We start from the raw sequence: 21,400 nt of genomic DNA on the forward strand, positions 1-21,400 counted from the left end.
AAATGGGGATGTCACAAATACTATATATTCTTATAAAATTATGTGTTACAAAACAATCACTATGTCTTTTTGTATTGGAAGAGGATAATAAGCTATTTGCTTTAGGATTAGGAATCTCGTCTTCAAAACACTATAAGTGCGCTCAATAACACTTTTGAGTTGTACGCGAGCATGGTTCAACCTTTCCTCCTTAATTAATGTACGGTGGTATCGAAAATCGGTTAAACAATACCTTATATTGCAGTAGAGGTTATGATGTTTTGGTTAATGCACTAGTGTTCGTGTATGTGGCACCATATAGACCAACACTCGTGGACTAGTGAATAAGGTATGTGCATGAGCATGGTTGAATCTTTCTTTCTTAGTTAACACATGAGTGTGGTGTATACAGCGTCTCAAAGGTAACATTTATCTGTAAATGTAAGTGATGCAATTGTTATATGAAAAATATATAATGTATTTAATAATCAAAGTAAAAAAAATACAAACCTGGTGGAGGGAATGGAAAACCAGAATTCGAAAGACAAGCAAAATTTTGTAATATCGAAGCTTTCACTAAAAAGCAAAATAGACATTTGGTATCTTGGGTCAAATATTCTCCACTCCATTTTAACCAACTTTTCCATACCCAACTCCATATCACACTCTTTATGTTTCTTCACGAACATCCTCGCAACTTTGTCAATTTCCTCATCGACTTCGATGATCTTTACATTGATTGTTGCTTTTCCTTTTCGATTTGATCCTCTGTTTTTGGAACAACTAGAGGTTCCTTCATTTGAATTTCGGGAGAAGTCATACTTTCCATCTTAGTTAAATTAATGAGAAATTAAATATCCTCCTACCTTTTCTTCCTACTTATCTTCCTACCCACATGAAATGGTGACAAATATCATGTTTAGATAAAATTAATGATATTTTAGGACACTTGTCATATTTTTAAATGGGTAGGAAGATAATTAGGAAGAAAAGTAGGATGATATTTAATTCTCTAAATTAATATCATAAAATTCACTTAAATTAACGTTGGACGAGTCAAAAGAACGGTTAGAAAGTGTAAAAGATGACCCCAACCGCCAACGTTGGTCGAAGTCGATCAATCGAACAACAGGACACAAAGATCAAGGTACGTTAGTGGATAAGTTCTCAACACTTGAACCATTTTGTTCAACTACTTGAAATGTATTTATAAACATATGCCAACTAACGGTTGCCAAAGAAATGTAACATAAATACTTGTAACAGATAAACGAATCATATAGTGACATGTCACACCCTCGGTCGGTGGCGGATCTTCGAGCCGTGCGACGTTAGGATGTTGGATCAAAAATATTGAACATACATTGAACAGTACAAAACAAGATGTAACATAAATATTACCTTCATTATGTAAAAAATAGTACATCATGATATGTTTTATTAGAATCTCTAATAAAAAGGCGCCTCTACAGTTAGCCATGATAATAAACGATACTAAGCTTCTAGTAGCTCCATCAATAAATCGCTTCTTCGGGGAGTGCAATCTTCTATCTCACAGTATTCTAGGAATACATGTGGGCTTTGAAATGTCAACATAATGTTGGTGAGTTCATAGGTTTTATAGTTTGAAAATAATCTCTATACATAACTATATATAGTTATAAAAGTATTTTGGCTTCTATGGTTTTTAGAGTAAGATTCGACTGTTTGTAGGTACTATTTCTTTCTTACTCTATCTTATGGTTATTGTTTACTATCATTCTTTTTAGGCGTCTCCCTATCAAATGTACGACATTAGGCATTTCTTATTGTATGTTTCTATCTTGCTTCTTGTATCTCAAAAGGTAGGTTAACAAGTAACTGTCTTATTGAGGTAGGTTAACATAGGGAGGTGGGTTAATAGGATATTGTACTATCCTAGAACTGGATGCTTAAGATGTTCCTTTTTTTCGAACGTCCGTAGTATTATTACATATAGTATGTACTACTTATCAATTTAAGGGTGATGAACAATGTTACAATGAGTTCCTTATAATCGATTCTCGGATTAACTAATGTCATGCACGATACTTTGTTGTGAAGATCCATGATTATAGGTTGGGGTATGGCTAAAAACTAATTAGGTTTAAAAAGAGTGAAGTGTCTCATTTAACAACTATTTAGTTTAGCCTTAATGTGTAATGTGTTGTCGTCATATCGTGTATCTTACTTTTCGTTGTTATCTTTAGTTGTATTTAATATATATTATAATATACATATATTTGAGTTAGTTTAGCTTATTTTATTTTCGTATAGCTGTATCATGGTTGTTTCTGTGTAGTCGTATCGTGGCTTTGTTTTTCGTTAGTTATACTTATTACATATTTATATATAATTATAGTTTATTCTGTATGATATCCGAACATTCTAACTACTAGTACAATGTTATCCCAAAAGTTGGCCAGGGTGTCGACTAGGTATACTACTTTCCTAGTGAGTTGGCCAGTGTAACGACTAAGTACAATCTTGTATTTAAAAGTTGGCTAGGGTAATAACTAGGTATAATGTTTTTGATAGTAAATTGGCCAACATAACGACTAGGTACGATGTTGTGTTTGAAAGTTGGTCAGAGTAATAACTAGGAATAATGTTTGCCAACATAAAATTGGCCAGCATAACGACTAAGTACGACGTTGTGCTTGAAAGTTAGCCAAAGTAATAGCTAGGTATAATGTTTTCCAAGTAAATTGGCCAACATAACGACTAAGTATAATATAATCCTTAAAAGTTGGTCAGAGTAACAACTAGGCATAATATTATCATTAAAAGATTGGCAAGGTACTACCAAGTATAATATCATCCTAATGGTTCTAGGTATAATTAAATCACTAATAGTATATATATATATATATATATATATATATATATATATATATATATATATATAAGTAGCAATAATTATGATAATGATAATGTCCCCATCCCCCCCCTACCGCGCGCGCGTAAAACATTTGAAAACCGTAAGAATGGGCCACAAACTCACTCTCGTAGCGTGCTTTAATCGATATTTTGTCGAAAGTAGTCAGGGGCTCGGGACTGCTCGAATTCGAGGGAGAATATTAAGCTAAATAATAATTTTAAAGAAGATAATTTTTTTCTTAAGAAATAAGAAGGAAGGAAGGATCACAAAAGTGTTGGTCTTGTTGTGGAAATCAAATGAGACAGGATGTGGTATTTATAGTCGAAATTTATAAGGGTACATTGTGCTTTTATGGAGCGTGTCGTGCTCTGTCGTCGTGGCCCATTCTCATGCTGACACATGTCTGTTCTCCCTGGTCTATAATGCCCATTCTATAAGTTTGTGTGATGTTGATTTTTGTAAATTGTGTAACTTCTTCATACGAGCTCCGTTTTCGACGTTCCTTATATCCATGTGTAGCTATCGACAAGTACTACAACTTTCCTTTATGTTGAATTGGCTAATTTTGACTTTATTTTATCCCTTATTTTTATACGTTTAAATGATTTTGCGAAAATTATATCTCTCTCGTACGGTGTCCTAATTTTATGCAACTCTACTTCGATTCCGACAATATCCACAACCATCGAGTCCTACATCGATGTCGGCTACATCCATCGCCGGTAAGTCCTAGGTTTTTTACTTCAGAAAATTGATTTTTGTTGCTTTGATTCTACTATGATTGAATGGTTTTTACCGTGATTTTTATTGATTCCTACTGTAAGCATGTGTACAAATGATTTTGTTGTGAATTATTTCACACTTCCGATTAGAAAACATGAAGACACTCTTTCCAATTACCTGGAGTTCCTCATGAACAAACACTTGGAATTCTTGTAGGTTTTGTATACTATTATTCTTAGTGTGTGATTGAATTTCAATATTATTTGCTTCAACATTTATTTGATTCAATATTATTAGATTTATGTTTTGTTCATTTTTACTAAATGGATGTTGTTACAATGCTTTGTTACTGGGATGGGACAATTTATTGGGTTTTTATTCAAAAATTAGTTTCAAAAACAAGATTTTAGCAACGGAATACTTGGTTATATTTTTTTGAACAATTATAAACTAGTTATAACTAACCATGAATCTTCTTGTAAAGTTTGGAATGAAAACAAACACAAAAGAAGAAGAATTCAACAACCTTTGTAGACTTTGAATCCTCTAAGGGAGGCTTGGAAGTTGATGAAGAATTTAAAACATTTGAGACACCTACATGAAACCAACTTGATGTAAGATGCTAGTATCGTAAATCTCTTAAAAAAACTCATAATATTTAGTTCATATCAAAATATCAAAATATGAACCAAAAAGAGCTAAAGAAATGCGAGTAATCTTTAAAGCATAAACCAAAATAAGAGAGTCTCAAACTCCTCTATGTTACGTTTTTTGCATGTAAGAATTAACAAGAATGAAAGCCTTTCTCTCATCCTATAAAGCAAAAACAATACTTATGAGTCTTTAACCATTAAGCACCCATGCATCTAGTAGTTAGATTGTTCCCGATTAAACCTGACAATGGAACGGGTTTTGACATTGATATGCTCCAAACTCATGTAAATTTAATGGGTTTGGATCATATTTTATGATTCGTTTACCCGTTAAAGACCCATACCTATTAACATTTTTATTAAAAGAGTTGGATATGGATCACATAAGTATTAAAACAATAGTTGAAATTTTTCAGAAAAAATTAAAAAATTTGATAAATATTTTAACTATTATATTCTTTTGATAAATATATTTGATAGCTTTGATAAATATTTTTTTTCAAACACATCTCTTTGGTAATAAAAAAAATAAAAGTCACGTTTAAATAGTAAAAATAAAAAGTGATTAGAACCATATGTAATAAAACGTGATGATAATTAATTAAGTTGAAAAACACAAGATCCATGATTCTTTATTATTTACATTGACCAATGATTTAAAGGTACTTAAAGAAACTTGATTGGTTGTCGAAGAACGCAAGAATATTTGACCCTTCTGCCTTTTGCGTTAATGGGATTCTAGAGAGAATTGAAGTTTCCAGTCCAAATTCACGGCGGTATCACCCCCAAATCCGCAGCCGGTAAATTGGGTTTGGTGCATACGCCTTTCAACTGTTCCCGGAAACCAAAGGCCAACATCTGTCCACATCATCCATACAAATACGCAGCCTTGCTCCTCTTTCTCCTCCCACCGGGAAACAACAAATTCATCCAAAAAAATTCATCGTCGTCTCTTTCTAGCATCAAATCCTTTCATGGATCCATCGTCTTTCGCTTTATCATCAACAATTCGGTTTATTCTTGATTCTCAGTTGCCTTTTTTTGTACGTTTTCTTATTCATCGTCGACCTTGTACGTCCTTCTGACGACTTAAATTAGCTGTTTCCAATGGGTAAACAACGTAAGTAACAATCTTTTATCATTACTCATTCATTTTATAACATTTTGATATAATTATGTCTGTTTAGGTGATTTACCAGGCTCAATTGAATTAGGGTTCTGTTCAATACTATATCTTTTCTGATGTTGTTCATCATAATCTTGGTTCCTTGGTATGAATAATCGGTTTCCAAATAATTAGGGGTATAAACCCAGTTGCGAATTTGTGATTTGTCATCGTTCTCGATCATACAAACTTCTATTTCCCCTAATCGGCTTGAGATAAACTACAACATACTTTATTTTGTTCATCGGCATTTAAAATTGATTAAAATTCAATCGATTTTTACAGGTCGTAATCAGCGTAAGAATGCTGCAATGCTTGATAGTGATGATACGGATAGTGTAAGTTCTTCATCAACTATCCGTTCGGATCAAATGCTGGGAAATGGTGGGGAGGAACTGCAAATTGATAAAGAAAGTGTGTTAGATCAAAGTTTGGATGCTTTATACGAAAAAAGGTAGTATTTTTTTTCCCTAAAATCTCATTGACTTTATCTATTAAGTCGTTTTTTCTTTATCAAGTAAGAAACACCCATATATATAGCTGACCAGATTAATTCATTGATTTAAAGGGGATCAACAAGGGAGAATGCTTTGGTGACAATCATAGAGGCTTTCAACAGCAGCTTGCCTCATGAATTTGTTGAAAAGAAGTAAAGAACATTTTTTTTTTTTTTTTTTTTTTTTTTACATTTATGGTTTCTTTTCATGGTTATTTATGACATAATCAACATATTTATTTTTTGCATTTCTTTTAGATTTGCAACAATGCTTCATCAATGTCTGAATTCTGTCAAAAAGGGTTCAGCAAAAGAGGTAGCTTTAGCATCTCATGCCATAGGTATACTATACACATTTCTACTTTTTTTAATAACATATTGATTACCACTTTTATAGAGTGCGATAAATATTTATACTTTTTTTTAATAACAGGATTACTAGCTCTAACTGTTGGCTCTGGTAAAAAAGCACAAGAAATATTAGAAGAAGCAGTTTCTCCAATTTCAGAGGCTCTTAAATCCCGTTCAGAATCATCAAAAATAGCATCGGTTAACTTTCATATAACCTTCTACCTTTTTTAAAAAAAATATAAATTTGATTCTTTATTTATCGTTTTTTTTTTCTTCAAAAACAATTCTAGTTGCTAGATTGCTTGGCTGTGATAACTTTTGTTGGAGGAAATGAACCAGAAGAAACCGATAAATGCATGCAAATAATGTGGCAAGTCGTTCATCCCAAACTTGGTCCAAATGTATGCATCTCTTTTTTTTTTTTTTTTAAAAAAAACTTTTTTATATTTATAAATTATTTTATGTTGATATAAATTATTCTATAAGGTTGTTGCCACTAAACCATCACCACCAGTGATTACAGCTATGGTATCCGCCTGGTCATTTCTTCTTACAACAATGGATGGTTGGACACTTGATCCCAAAAGTTGGCAAGGGTAAAACCTCATCTGTCTTGTCAAACATAGTACAACCTGTTATGTCATATCACACACAGTACCACTTGTTCTGTCATGTCAAACACAGTATCACTTGTTCTGTTGTGTCAACCACAGTACAACCTGTTTTGTTATGTCATGTCAGAGAGAACTAGAACTGTGAACTAACTTTTTATAAAAGTTATGCAGGTCAATTTCTTATTTTTCTACACTTCTAGAAAAGGAGGACAGATCTATACGAATAGCTGCTGGTGAAGCACTGGCGTTAATTTTTGAAATTGGAAATTTGGAGAAATTTTCAATTCAAGAGGGGAATAATAAAGATGTTACATATATTCATGGTTTAAGAGCAAAAGTCTTGAATCAAGTTAAGAATCTTTCGGTTGAAGCAGGTGGAAAGGGTTTGACTAAGAAAGATCTTAACAACCAACGCAACACCTTCCGGGACATTCTAGAATTCCTCGAGGTACTTTCTATTTCTATACCACCTTCTAGAAGAATTTAGTCTTGTTAAATGATTTTATTAATGATTTTTTTTGTAAAAAAAAAAAATAGGATGGTTATAGTCCCGAAACATCTTTGAAGATTGGTGGAGACTCGCTTACCACCACAACATGGTGCCAATTAATACAAGTATGTATTAATCACATTGTACGTGATACATATCACGCACAATGTATGCATCAGGCACATCACACACCCGGTGTGCCTGATGCATACGATTATCAAACACAATGTTCCACACATTGTGTTTGGTACCTACAATATTAAGCGCTAATTTTTTTTTTTTTTTTTTTTTGACAGCTGAACTTTTTAAAGCGTTTTCTTCGAGGAGGATTTATTAAACACATGCAGGTTTGATTCGCGTACTTTAAAACCTATAAGTGTATATTATATTATTATGTATATGGTTTTTTTTTTTTTCATTTTGATATCTTGTTATTGATATTAATGAAGGATTATTTTGTAACCTAAACAGGAAAATGAATTTCTTCATGATGTGTTTGATTTCACACCGAAGAAAAAGCTTATCTCAGGTGTATCTGGAACTGAGAAGGTTCGTTCCTGCTATAAATATACTTTTTTTTTTATTGATTTTAAGTTCTTTTTTTTAATGAAGTTGGTTTTTGCTTATTTAATTTGTTATAAAAGGCTGTATTTATTTATTTTGGTCTTGGAACAGAGGATGTACAAGTCTCCAAATTCAGCCCTCAACAAGGCAAGGACACAGTACCTCAATAAGCAAAGAATGTTATCACAGGTAAGCTTTTTGTTTCTTTTTAAAGGTGAAATGTTTATTTATGCAATAAAGCTTTTTTTTTTTTAATTTTAATTTTTTTTTCATAATTTGAGCAGGATAAGAATGCGGGTCATTATGCTTCGGGGTTTGATGAAGAGTGAAAAACCACAGCATCATTCTGTTACAGATCTGGAACCTTATTATGCAAAAAATAAAAAAAAAAAAGATTTATTTTTTTAGTATATTGCTTAGAAAAAGTTGATGTCGAGTCACTTTTGCTAAAAAAAGATGAGGGAAACTAGTTGTGTTTATGACACCAAATAAGGCATATTATTTATTAATAATAAGCTGGATACCTGAATTCATTTGTATCCTTTTCTTGTAATGAATATTCAAATGGTGATACATCATGTATATGGCTTTGACATTTGTTGTATTTGTGTTATGTGTATTCAACTATATCTAATGTTTATAATGTATTGGAATACAATACTTGTATTCTTTTGTGTGAACGATAATAGCAAATACTTATAGGGTAAAGATTAGCATATGCATATGATACGTACAATGGGTAACCAACTTATGCCAGGTAGATTGACACATATACAACCCAGGTGGACAGAAAAATGCCAAATCAACACGAATTGGCTACATCAGGTAAAAAAAGGATAATTTTGACATGTAAATTTATAGCGACCTAAATCGCTAAATAACAATAGTTAGTTACCCAAATTTGACTTTAACCTATGAATAATACCCATAAAACTCAACATGCAATATGAATGATTTTTGTAATTAATCTAAAAGTGATTAAACTAGTGGGAAAAATGTTAAAAAAAATCATATCTAGTTTACTAACTTTTACAGAAGAAACATATTAGAGATTTTCTACAAAAACAAACAAAAATTGTCTTCCAATTAAAAACTTACTTTTTTTTTTTTTTTTGATCTTCAATTAAAAATTTAATAAGCTTTTGTTTACTTTTATATGTATATACATTAATATACGCATTTTTTAAAAAAGTTTTATGCCCTTTTAGTTATGGACTTAAACCGAAATGATCTTCAATTCAGGACTTAATCTGTTTTTCTTTAACTTTATATGTATATACATTTGAATATGCTACTTGTGCACACGTAACACTTTCAAGTTCCCATTGCAGTGGACTTTTATATGTATATACATTGGACTAGTACTTGTGCAAAATTTTTTAGTGAACTAATCCCAAGATATTGCTCACTAAACTCCAATGTAATTGATTAAACAACACATTCAACATGTTACAAGATGCCCACTAAACGTATTTCTTCATTAGACTGGATCCCATCACAAAACCAGTAAACTGCTACCATATATTAAAAAACTACTTCAACTACAAACAACAAAATTGCCATCTCAGAAAATATAAAAATAAAATGCTAAATCGTCAACAAACCTATTCCCATTGTAACCAGTCACCAATGGTATTTTTTGTATATTGGAAAAGATCATTTGTAAATACACATACAAAAAAAGATTAATGATATTTTTTGTACGTGCATCTAAGATAATTACTGGTGTATCTGACATTAGTAGAAGATTATACTTATATTTGGGAATGAGACTTCAATAAAAAGATTACTAGTAGGCACAAAAAGTAGGAGGATATTTTAATTTCTCTAATCAAAAAACAAAAACATAAACATGGATTAATCCCGTATTCTATTTATAATAATATATGGGTTAACCATTAATAACCCCATTCCATAAAACATGTTTTCAACCAACAAACTCAAAACCCACCAAGCCCAGAAAAATGTTTCTTCATAGCTTGATCTTTCCTGTAATGATTACTCCTCCCCCCTCCACCCCTCCTCCCTCTCCCCCTCCCACCTCTTCCACGTTCACCACCATCCTCCCCGTCATTCCCCTCCACCACATTTTGCTCCTTTCCAACATTACCCCTACCCCATCCCCTCCCTCGATTCACCCCATCACTCGTTCTCACAGGGGCATTATTGTCTTTTCCCTTGTTACTCCCCCGTCCTCCTACCACATCATTCATTTCCACCACCTTTTGTACAGCACCCAATGGTAAATTACCACCCCGCCCAAGCCCATGAATCGTTTCTTTCTGTGCTTGATTTACGATGTTAGCCTCGTTATAATTCGCAGCTGCAACCGAACCCGATACTTTATAACTATAATTCTTCCCATCCTTAACAAAAAACTGAGGTTTTTGTCTCGACCCCCATCTAGAAGCTTCTGAAGCCGAAGTATCATTGGAATTCACTTTCTCACTATAATCATCAAGTCCGGAATCCACAACACTCAATCCAAGATCATCAAAAGAATCATCATACTCATCTTCATACTCAGCAACAGATTGCAGTGCAAAACTCTTGGAAGCTTCATCTTTTGTGTTAAGAATTTCAGAATCCGGTTTGTTTGTATTTGACTTTCTAATGAATCTCCCAATCGAAGAAGATGAAGTTGAAGATGGGCCTGGGCCTGGGCTCTGGCCCATTAATTTTGTGGGTGTTGGCGGTGTAAGTTCGATTAGTTTTCCTTTTCCTTTATCGTTTTGGGGGAGGGGTGGTGGGGTGGGGTGGGGTGGGGGTATAGGTAGAGTGGGGTCGAGTGAAAGTAGGTCGCTATGAAGTGTTCTTTCTAGAATTCTTTGAATGACTTCTTCAGGGTTTTGGTTGTATACTTCGAGACACGCGGAAATGAAGCCTTGGCTATAATCGGGAAAAAGGTCTTTTATTTGACTGATTTTGGATTCGATTATCGCGTTGTCTTCATCCATTTCTATCTTTGTGTTTGTTGTGGAGGGTAATTTTGGTATTTGTATGGTTGTGGGGACCAGTATGATTCCGGAAAGAAACTGGAATTGTTCCTTGTCTAGTGAGATCCAACCTATAAAGAAGAAAGAAATTGTGTTACTGTTTGGTATGATGGAATCAGCACAGGAATGGAATGAAACATTCCATTCCCTCTGATCGAATCAAGTATAAAAGATTCATACCTTCATTCACTAGGAGCTGAAGTCTATCCATCAATTGGTATTTCTTTTCAACACTTTGAAGCAAAGAATTTACACTCCTTTCTTCTTGAACAATTGAACATTCTTCACTAATTTCACGAAATGTCTGAACCAAAATATCTGCCCTGATGACTGGATCTTCCACTTGGGCAGGAAAAATCTTTGAGGCAAATGGAAGACGTGCACTTTCTACAAACAATTCTTCATTTAAGTAACACAAATTCACTAATTTCCAACAAAAATCAACAATTCGAGATGATAACATCTTCAAACTAATCACAACTTTCGGTAACATCTCTGAAGAGATGCTTTCATTTCCAATTTTCTTTGATGAAAATAGTATTTTAAACCCACGCTGCAGATTTGGCAACAATGAATCATGCAATCTTGCAAGAATTTGAACCAATTCATCGCTTCCGAAACTACAACAAGAAAACCAATCAACATTTGGTGTCATGAAAAAGTCAACAATCAAGATTTAGTGTTATAAAATTGGAAGTGAAACTGTACCTTGTTTCAACAGGGCAGGAGAAAAATACAGCAGCATGGTTGTAAGCAGCAACCAAAGCATCCATTGATACAATAGCATCATTTATAAAATCCATTACCTAAAAAGGAAAAGAAAGTATACAGATAAGCATAAAAAGAAGCAATCACTACTTGTTTCAATTAAAGAAAAGCTTCAAGTACCTCAAGATAGTCAGAGTGAAGTTGTGTGAGACCATCATCTTGGGCGTTATGAGAAGACAATAAAACCTACACTTCAACCCAACAGACAAAAATATTCAATATGCAAACATAAAAAATAGTATTAAAAAAAAGCTTAAGGGAAACTACCTCTAAGGATGTGCTACATCGCTCATACATGGTATGAACTATGTTAAGAAAATGAGAAATAACAGCATTGAAGCTATCATGGATCCAAGGCTGGGCCTTTATTGCATTTGTAACCTGAAAAAAATGGTGATTGTGTTGAATGAAGGGTAGTTTTGGTATTTTCACTACTTATTTTGTTGTTTTGTAAGCACTTACAATTAACTTTGTCAAGTCTTCATTCTCATGACCATAAATTGCACAAATATCTAGCAGCTTAGGCAAGTCAAGCAACTTCTTTTCCTGCAAAATGACTACATGTATAACTAGTAAACAAGGATTCTATAAAATGTTAAATGTCAGAGTAAGTTTATAGCTTATATACTAAAATGGGACACACCTGCATGATCTTTTGCACTAAGACTATCAGAAGCCTTGGCACCAGGGTCGCGATTTGAAGATCTTCACAAGGAAAGTTATGCAATCTTGAAGTAAATGATGTGGTCAAAATTGTGGTGAAAATTCAGAAAAGAGTCTTAGACATACATGCGATAGAGAATCATGAATACACGCCTGCTTAGCTCATGCTCGCCAACAATCACCCCTGCAACTATTCCCTTGGCGCCACGATAAGGAAAGTCATACCATCTACTTCTGTACTTCAAGAAACTTTCCAGAAAAGCATGAAGAGAAGTATCACTAGCCACTGAATCAAATGGAAAGAGAAACACCAACAAACGTGAGGAATTTAACATGATAGACTACAACAATCTGTAAGAACACAAGTAGTACACGAGTAACGAATGATTGATTCACGAAATTTTGTAAGTTTTTTGTGCATCAAAGCAATGGTAAGTAACTTGCGATTGGTTTCCGTTGCGAAAATTTACAGTTACGTCTTGACGCAATTTCTTGCTCATTGATTGACGGAAGCCAATATGCAAGCAACTTAACACTACATCGAAGTGAATTGAAGTGCACGAGTAATCAACGATTGACGTGATTTAAGCAATCTAACGAAATTAAGATTCTGGAAAAACCTTCTCTCCAAAAATCTTTGGGATTTAACTTGAGCAAGATAGAGCACTCTCTATTCAACAAATCAACAACTCCCTGAGATTCCACAGGATCCAGACCCCCTTCCGCAACCCCTAGACCCGCCGCAACCGCCTCGTCCTGCGGCAAGTAACTTATAAAATTGCCAGCTTGAATCCCACGCTGCCCACTGGAACTTTTACTGGTACCGGATGAAGATGATTGCTGCTGCTGTTGCCGAAGAGAATCGGAGAGCGTCGGCTTCGAATTGTGAGTTTGGGACGCTGCCGCTTTAGGTACGAATCTCTGTTGCTGGGTTTTGTTGGGCAAACTCCTGTTATTGAATCGTTGATTGCTCGACATTACAAGAAAAAAGTATGTGTTTGTGTGTGTGATAATGTGTGCTTTGTTAGGGTTTTAGGTGATGGTGATGAGTCTGTGAGAATCGTCGATGTATAAATTTGGCTATTTGGGTTGCAATTTGCAAATCTCGATTTGGAAGGTGTACCGATGAGGAAGCGATGTATATGGAGAGCACGAAACGCCGTCGTGTCGATGCGTGGAAAGCAAACAAGAAACAGCGCCTTGGAGGCGGAACTCCAAACGAAGTCAACTAACTCAACCTGTGCTGTTATTCTTTTCCAATAAGCCCAAAATAGTTTTACTATAATTTCTTGGCTTAATTTCATAAGTTTACTCCATGCATACCTTTACTTAAATGAAATGATAGTGGGTCTCGAGGTGACTAGAGACAATGAACAAATCTAAAGTTGTCATCTTCGATGAACACATTAAAAAGTTCCCACAATGAAAAATTTGTTGTTCCAATTGTGGGTTGTTGTTTGTTGGTCATGTGTTTTATATAAATAACACAATATAACATAATGATCATCTATAATTGAAAGAGGAGGGGTTAGTAGAATCATATCAAGTTTAAGAAGAGTTTCTTATAAATAAACTTAATATACAAAACAACATTTACTTGTCTGGAAATAGATAAATACAATGTATATTTCGGATCATGAATTACAAAGCAAAAATTTACGAGTCAATGCTCATAATTTCAACAATAGCTTCAGACAACAGGACCGGCCTTGGGTAAAGGCAATCTGGGCTACCGTCCCGAGCCTCATAAAATCCTGGGGCCCAGCATTAAAACTGTTATAATTAATATATATGGATATAAACAATATATATTCAAATTTCTTATCAATTGAGCACAGGTTAATCTCAACTTAGTTGGTTGAAGAGTTTGTCGTGTGTTTTTGGCATGACAAATCCACCCACGTTCGAATCTTTCTGTTTTTTATTTTGCAACTCTCTACAAGAGTATACACATGATACAATCATAATAATCTTCTATATTCAACACAATAAAGTTTTACAACTCTTTTATGGGCCCATGTTTCATATATACTAGGTGTGCGATCCGTGTATTACACAGGTTGATTTAAAAAGATTAAGCATTAAAGTGTAAAAAAAAAAAATTAATCTACAACTTTAAAATAAGAAAAGAATAAACATATTTATTGCAATTTAATATCATATATATATGATATTTAATACTTTACATATATAAGTATATGACTTTAAATTTAAAAATTGAAACAAACTAAAATTTGACAAGTGGATAATATTTATTTCAAAAATACCACAAAATGACAAATGTCAAAACTCATGAAAAAATTGACATGTGACAAAAAAACCTTCGTTTATTAAGGAGGATATATATATATATATATATATATATATATATATATATATATATATATATATATATATATATACTAGGCGAATGCCAGCGCGTTGCGCAGAAGCATCTATATAGCTGAAATCTTTACAAATATATATGTTTTTTTTTTAAATATAACAATAATGTTGTTGTTAAATTTGATATAATAATTCGTATACTAACTTTATATAATATATTGCTTATTTTGAATTATATAATAATATATACATCTATTAAAACTGCATAATCTCAATCTTTTGAATGATATCTACCCGCGGGGTACTCATGAATAAAATTAAACATAATATATGATTTAATGTTATTTATAATTGTTGTTATTGTTAATTGACTTTTTAAAATTTATTTGCTTAATGTTTTTATTTCTATCATTGTACTTATTTAAAACATCAAACAATTTTTTTTTTTATTTCAAAGGTAACAATATAATAATTTATATAAAATTATTTTTAACTATTGTTATTATAAGTTACTTTAAGCTACTTATTTGAAAACTTTTAACGATTATAAAAATATCTTTAGGAAATATTTTTGTTGAATTGATATTATAATTTAGTTTTTGCATTTATCACTACAATTTATAACTTTTAAATATTCACAAAATATTCTTTGAGTTTTTTAAGTAGAATTGAAATTTAAATTGAGGTTGACCTTGTAATGTTATATTTAAATTAACAATTTAAGTATTTTGTCCAAACTGTTCAAAAGTTGTAGCTTTAAACTAATAATGGTTTACATACAACAACATATTAAATATAATAAATTAAGTATAATATGTTAAAAGTTAAAGACATAACTTTATAAGTAAAAGTAAAAATATTATTTTAATATTGAAATTTTGTTTATTTATGATTACACTTTAGGTTTTATATTTATTTAACCTTATTAACCAACTTATAATCATTATTAGAAAGACACTATAATTTATCACTTTTAACTATTTACAAAATATTCTTTAGGTTGTTTAAGTTGAACTAAAATTTATATTTAAGTTGATCTTGTAAGGTTATATTTAAATTAATAGTTTAAGTATTTTATACAAATTATTCAAAAGTTATAGCTTTAAAATGATAATGGTTTACATACAACAACATATTAGACCTAATAAATTAAGTATAATATGTTAAAAGTTAAAAACATAACTTTATAAGTAGAAAAAATATATTCTTTCAATATTGAAATTTAGTTTACATATGATTTCACTTTATGTTTTATATTTATTTAACCTTATTAACCAACTTATAATCATTATTAGAATGAAATTGAAAAGTCATGGGAGTTTCAAATGGATGCGGTGAAAGGAAAAATGTTTCCTTTATTATATATATATATATATATATATATATATATATATATATATATATATATATATATATATATATATATATATAACCGATAAGAGAAATTTGGTAAGAGAGAAATAAGGCCAAAAGTTAGAGATGATTGGGGGATAGGATAAGTCACATTTGCTAAATGCAAAAAAAAGGAGGGAATTCTTAATCAATTTATTTTTCATTTATCGCAATCATTCTTTTAACTTCTTTGTCTCTAGATTTTGCTAGTTTTTCATTTCTCATCACATCATCATATGATTGCATTGTCTTGGAAATCGTCTCATCTATGATGCTTAGATATTGTAACATCCCGAAATTCAGGTAAAGCTATTTAACCCTTCTCCTTTCCCAAGTTGTTAATTTAAGTCCCTTAAGTGAAAAGTTAGGCTTGTGAGTACGCTACGCGTATTCGCGCGCTTAATTTTGGACGCGGACTCGCCTGGGTACGTTGGGCGTAGCGAGCCCAGATGAAAACCCTAATTTGAGGCTTGTGCACTATAAAAGGAATGCTATGGCCTTGACCTCAGCCTCCATTCCAGAGAGTGAAACCCTAAAAGAGTGCCCTCCTTCGTTTCTAGCTAGAGTGTTGGTATTCTAAGCTTCTAAGTGTCATTTCTAGGTGGTGGAAGAGAAGAAGATGCTATTTTGGAGGCTAGAAGCTTGTGGGAAATAATAGATCTGAGCTTTTCAGAGGTTGGAGCTTCTTCCTGAGGTAAAATGCTCAAAGCTTGTCTTGTTATTTGTGTTGTGTGCTTCTTGGACCAATTTCTAGGGTTTTTGGTCCCAAGATGGAGACTTTATGAGCAAATGGTCTCCATTGGCCTAGCTCTATCACATTTCAGGACTATAACTGTTGTATGTTCATAAAAATGCAATCTTAGACGTAAATATGGAGCCATGCATGAGATCTAGAGCTTTGGAGGGAAAAAGGAAAGGTGTTAGAGGGTGTAGGGACCTTTACAGCCATGCCAAGGCTTAAAGGTTCCGACTTTATGGGATAAGAGGATCAAGGAGAGCCAGATCTGGAAGTTGAAGTAGTGTCTTAACTGTTTAAGACCAAAATCCATGAAATGGTTGAAACTGAGACTTACGCTAGGCGTAACTCTCAGTACGCGCAGCGTAAGGGGTTGAGACCCCGATTGTGGTTCGCCGGCGTACGCCCCGCGTACAGAGAAGGTACGCGTCGCGTACTGCCTTTTGTTGACTTTCGTTGACTTTTAGGGTTTTGGTCAACCTTTGGACTTTTGGGTCATGGAGGGGTAAAATGGTCTTTTTGTTGGATTAGTGTCTAAGTTCATAACTATTTTGGTATGTACTTGACCCGATAGTGCATGGTCCTTTTGGGTTGCCTTCACCAAAGCAACTTGATAGGATGAATTATGGAGAGAAATGATTAAATATGATTTATTAATATATTATGAGAATAATATATTAAAGGAGAAATCATATTGTTTAATTAATATTAGTCAAGAATTAATAAGAATTAAGTTTGTGACTAAAAGAGATTTGATTAAACTCAAGGGACTAGAATTGTAATTATAAGATAATTGCAATTGGGCTATGAATTGCCTTATATTATAAGGTTGGACGAATTCTATGGGGAAACCCATTAGAAATAATCCAAGGCCTTTAAGGAAAGGAGTCCATGGGCTGCTTAGGGCTTAAGCATCCAAATTAGGGTTTCCTTGTTAGATAACCCTAATAGCCTCACTATTTAAAGAGCCCTTATGCCCCAAAAACGTGGACAGGCTTCCTTCTAGGGTTTCCACACGTTTTGGGCAACCTCCTTCTCTTCTCTTCTTCATCCTCTTGCTCTTGGTGTTTGTGAACCATTAGAGGAGTGGCATTTGTGACTCTAAGCTTTCTAAAGTAAATACAAGAAGGATTTGAGATTGTTATTGCTACATAACAATCAAGGTAATATTTTAAACCCATTCTTATGTTAATATGATTACTTGTATGCTAGAATTAGGGTTTATAGTCTTGGATGAATTGCATGTACAATAGAGAAACCTAGATCCAAGCATTAGAGTTTGTATGAGTACATAGGATGTTCTTATGACCAAAACCCATCAGTGGTATCAGAGCCTTGATTGGTTTCTATTGTATTGATGCATTATGTAGCTGAAAATCGAATTCTGGCTTACTGTTCGACTTGACTCGGCGAATCACTACTTGGAATCGGCGAGTCAGCCCTACTCGGCGAGTTCCAAAGTGTGACTCGACAAGTCGGAGCGTCAGACAGAGGAAACTTCGGATTTTGTTGCTGTTTTGTTTAAGGATAATTACCATATTCATTTTAAACCTATAAAATACAAATTTTATTGTTTCTTAAAGCATATCCTTGCCAAAACACAAGATAATTACCAATTGATTAGATAATAACTTCCTTATATGATAAAGATTGGATTATTTGTATTAATTGGGTAACTTATTTTGCAAGAAATTGAAAATTAGGTCAAATATAGATAATGATGAAATTAATTGTTTAATTTATATTATTTGTTATTTGATCCTTATGTTATGAAAAGTTTCAATTTTTCCCCTTTAGGTTTTATAGTTTAAATTTGAACTCAAAAGTTTAGTTTTGAAATTTAAATAGTTGAAACCCTAATGTTTTTGAAAAGGTTTTAAAACTTGCCCTTAAGTTTTGGAATTTAAATTTTGATTAAAAGTTTAATTTTGATGTATATTTAAATTCTAAACCTTAATGTTTTGAAATGTTTCAAAACTTGTCCTCAAGTTTTGGAATTTAAAAGTTGATTAAAGGTTTAATTAGGAATGTTAAATTCTAAAACCCTAGTATTGTTTTGAAAAGTTCAAATCACACCCTTATGGTTTTATTAATTAATTAAGGTGTGTAATTAAAAGAGGTTTAATAAATCCATAAAAGTTTAGGTTTACAATTTAATTGAATTAAAAGTATAATTGTTAAATTTGACCTCCTAGTATTTTAAAAGTGTAAAATACACCCTATACTATATATAACATTAAAAGTCTAACATTATATATATGTATGAGTAAAAGTCAGTCTTACCGTTAGTAGGCCTCATTCACGAAACTGGTCTATAAGGGGTGTTTAAGGAAATTGCCTATAAAATGGCGATTGAATAGGTATCCACTCTTACCTACCGCACTCTTGACTAGTGGAGGGTCGTTAGTCGAACGGGTAGGATAGGACAAAACCTTCCATTATAAGTATAATGAAGTACAAAAGTAACTAAATGTTTTACAAATTCCCAATCTTAGTTATTTAGGCAAAAGTGAATTGATGCAATTCCATGAAATTACACTTTGTGCCCTTGCGAAGACGTTAGTGGAGCGTGTGTGGTTAACCGGCACACTAAATGGTTCTAAGCAAAGGTAGCAAAGGGTGACTCAATGTTTGTCATAGTTCGGTGGAGCGTGTGTGGTTTACCGGCACATCGAATAGGTGACTGTAACATATGAGGGCACCATGTAAGTTTGCATGGTTATTCACACCCGCTTTGTGATCCTCGGCATCCCAGTCACAAACAAGAGGGGCATATCGAGATTTAAACATGCCATTGAAATGTTCAATGAATCTCAAAGGATCTAGGAGTTTTCATAGATTTAAAACTTAAATTTCTTTTTTGTTTTTCATGGTGGAAATTAGTGAATCATCATTCACTTACCTTCAAATATTCTGCAACTAGATTACGGCATCCCTTTTCTTAGGTTGTAGCATATTGTGTTGGGTCCTAGCCTTAGTATCTCATTTGGGTGATTTACTAAGGACTCAATCAACTAACTTGAATTCGTTTTCTCCCGTTTTGTAGATGTCAAAGTATGACAACTATGGTCTTCCCAAATCCCGTGGAACAAGCATTCCACATGAAGATGATATTCCACGATTCGATCGAGGAACAAGAGATCATGCTTCACTTCCTCCACCTCCTCCAATTATTCTCCCTAACCCACAAGTTCGAAGGCTTGAAAAGTTCAAGCTCACTCAAGCCCTTTTGGCAAGTAAACATAAAGAAGGAAAGTCGGTGTGTGCACACGTCCTAGGGATGAAGTCACACATTGATTGGTTAAGAATGTTGGGATCCGTTGTCTGCGAGGAGATGGCTGTTGACTGGGTTCTTCAGTCGCTTCCTACTCATATAGTGAGTTCGTAAGAGAGTACTATATGATGAACCATGACGTGACCCTTATAGATCTCACCTACATGCTTATTGTCGCTGAATCAGCAATGGTTTGGCGCAATGGAAAAGCAAAGTTGATTGGTGAATCTGCCTTCCAGACCTCTATGGATATAGGCAATGACAACGAAAGACATGCCATGATCGAAGAGTTTGATCATAAGAGAAAGGAAATATCTGAAGTAGTTCCATGTGCTGTTCCAAAAGAGTCAATTTGCTTTTATTGCCAAGAGAAGGGGCATTGGAGATGAAGCTGCCCTATTTACCTAAGAGATCTAAGAGATGAGAGAGTCAAAACGTATGGCTCTGCTTTAGGTAAAATCCATTGACTAACTCTTTTAAGCTCCTATTCTAGATTCTTAATACATAATGTGATAAGATTACAATTGATGTTTTGTAGGATCAAAGAAAAGAGAGGAAGCTTAAGGGAAGAAGTGAGCAGAATCTAACCATGAAGGAATGGATTTCGATCGCATTACTTGAAGATTAGATTCTTGAGCTGCTACTTAGAGTTATAATTAGATTGCTAAGAAAGATGTATTAGCATAGTTTTTCAATGAATTGCATTGTAAGGACAAATTTTTCCGCAATAAAATAAATTTTATTTATTTATCCTTACAATGGCGTGTATGAAAAAATTGATGTTAAACTGTTTCTATTATTAGCAATAATGGATTTGATTCTTAACTATGTTATTTGTGAAAATGTCGAAAATTTACGGAATATGGAAAGTTTCTCATCGCCCAAGTTTCAATTGGACAGAAACTTGGAATCATGCAACTTGGTTGCAAGATGAATGCGAAATTTCATATTTGGAAATTAGACTAATTCATTGACAAAGTGTCAAGTGAAGAACTAGGAGATCAAGTACACAAAGTTGCGTGCTGATCAATTCCACCACAAGAATAACAAAGATATTCGTCATGATTTACTAAAGGTTTAGTAAATATGATTATACTTATAAGATTAAGTGTAATTCTGAATTGATTGAAAGAGTTTAAATCAATAACAGAATGAATAAGAAGAATCAAGTAGGCAGAAAGATAAAAGTTTCTCTATTCTAGGAAGAAGGGAGAGTACCTTTTATGCTTTATGATATGTCTTAATGATTAAGAACCATATCTCAATTGATCCTCTAAGTGAGTCTTAGTGCAATTGTATGTCTAAGAAGAGG

The 21,400-nt window shown here is 33.1% G+C and overlaps 2 protein-coding genes across 3 annotated transcripts; one reads left to right on the top strand and one right to left on the bottom strand.

Moving 5' to 3' along the window:
* Positions 1 to 4,931: 4,931 nt before the first annotated feature.
* LOC111901722 (uncharacterized) lies at positions 4,932 to 8,538 on the top strand. Its single transcript, XM_023897616.3, has 13 exons — positions 4,932 to 5,374; positions 5,705 to 5,873; positions 5,988 to 6,068; positions 6,174 to 6,256; positions 6,349 to 6,464; positions 6,557 to 6,667; positions 6,753 to 6,862; positions 7,052 to 7,328; positions 7,418 to 7,495; positions 7,667 to 7,717; positions 7,842 to 7,919; positions 8,046 to 8,123; positions 8,219 to 8,538. Exons 1-13 carry the CDS (start codon positions 5,362 to 5,364, stop codon positions 8,261 to 8,263), a joined length of 1,290 nt encoding a protein of 429 aa, XP_023753384.1. The 5' UTR covers positions 4,932 to 5,361; the 3' UTR covers positions 8,264 to 8,538.
* A 1,189-nt stretch (positions 8,539 to 9,727) lies between these two features.
* LOC111901739 (uncharacterized) lies at positions 9,728 to 13,605 on the bottom strand. 2 transcript variants are annotated; one of them, XM_052764817.1, is made up of 9 exons: positions 12,982 to 13,605; positions 12,488 to 12,647; positions 12,342 to 12,403; positions 12,161 to 12,255; positions 11,966 to 12,079; positions 11,819 to 11,884; positions 11,639 to 11,736; positions 11,111 to 11,550; positions 9,728 to 11,001 (listed from the first exon to the last, which is right to left on the bottom strand). In XM_052764817.1, exons 1-9 carry the CDS (start codon positions 13,337 to 13,339, stop codon positions 9,875 to 9,877), a joined length of 2,520 nt encoding a protein of 839 aa, XP_052620777.1. In that variant the 5' UTR covers positions 13,340 to 13,605; the 3' UTR covers positions 9,728 to 9,874. The 2 variants fall into 2 exon arrangements, with proteins under 2 accessions (XP_052620777.1, XP_052620778.1); XM_052764818.1 differs by lacking the exon at positions 12,982 to 13,605 and having other exon boundaries at positions 12,161 to 12,244; positions 12,488 to 12,566.
* Between the last annotated feature and the right edge of the window lie 7,795 nt (positions 13,606 to 21,400).

This window comes from Lactuca sativa, chromosome 6, assembly GCF_002870075.4.
Source record: "Lactuca sativa cultivar Salinas chromosome 6, Lsat_Salinas_v11, whole genome shotgun sequence".
NCBI classification, from domain to species: domain Eukaryota; kingdom Viridiplantae; phylum Streptophyta; class Magnoliopsida; order Asterales; family Asteraceae; genus Lactuca; species Lactuca sativa.

Bases quoted from the DNA above. Each gene is read 5' to 3' on its own strand.
- LOC111901722 (XM_023897616.3), top strand. The intron at 7,718-7,841 runs GTTTGATTCGCG...TAACCTAAACAG, and splicing joins GATTTATTAAACACATGCAG to GAAAATGAATTTCTTCATGA. The intron at 7,920-8,045 runs GTTCGTTCCTGC...GTCTTGGAACAG, and splicing joins GTGTATCTGGAACTGAGAAG to AGGATGTACAAGTCTCCAAA.
- LOC111901739 (XM_052764817.1), bottom strand. From the start codon at position 13,339: ATGTCGAGCAATCAACGATTCAATAACAGGAGTTTGCCCAACAAAACC. The intron at 11,737-11,818 runs GTACTTGAAGCT...TTTCCTTTTTAG, and splicing joins TTCACTCTGACTATCTTGAG to GTAATGGATTTTATAAATGA. The intron at 11,551-11,638 runs GTACAGTTTCAC...TTCTTGTTGTAG, and splicing joins TCCTGCCCTGTTGAAACAAG to TTTCGGAAGCGATGAATTGG.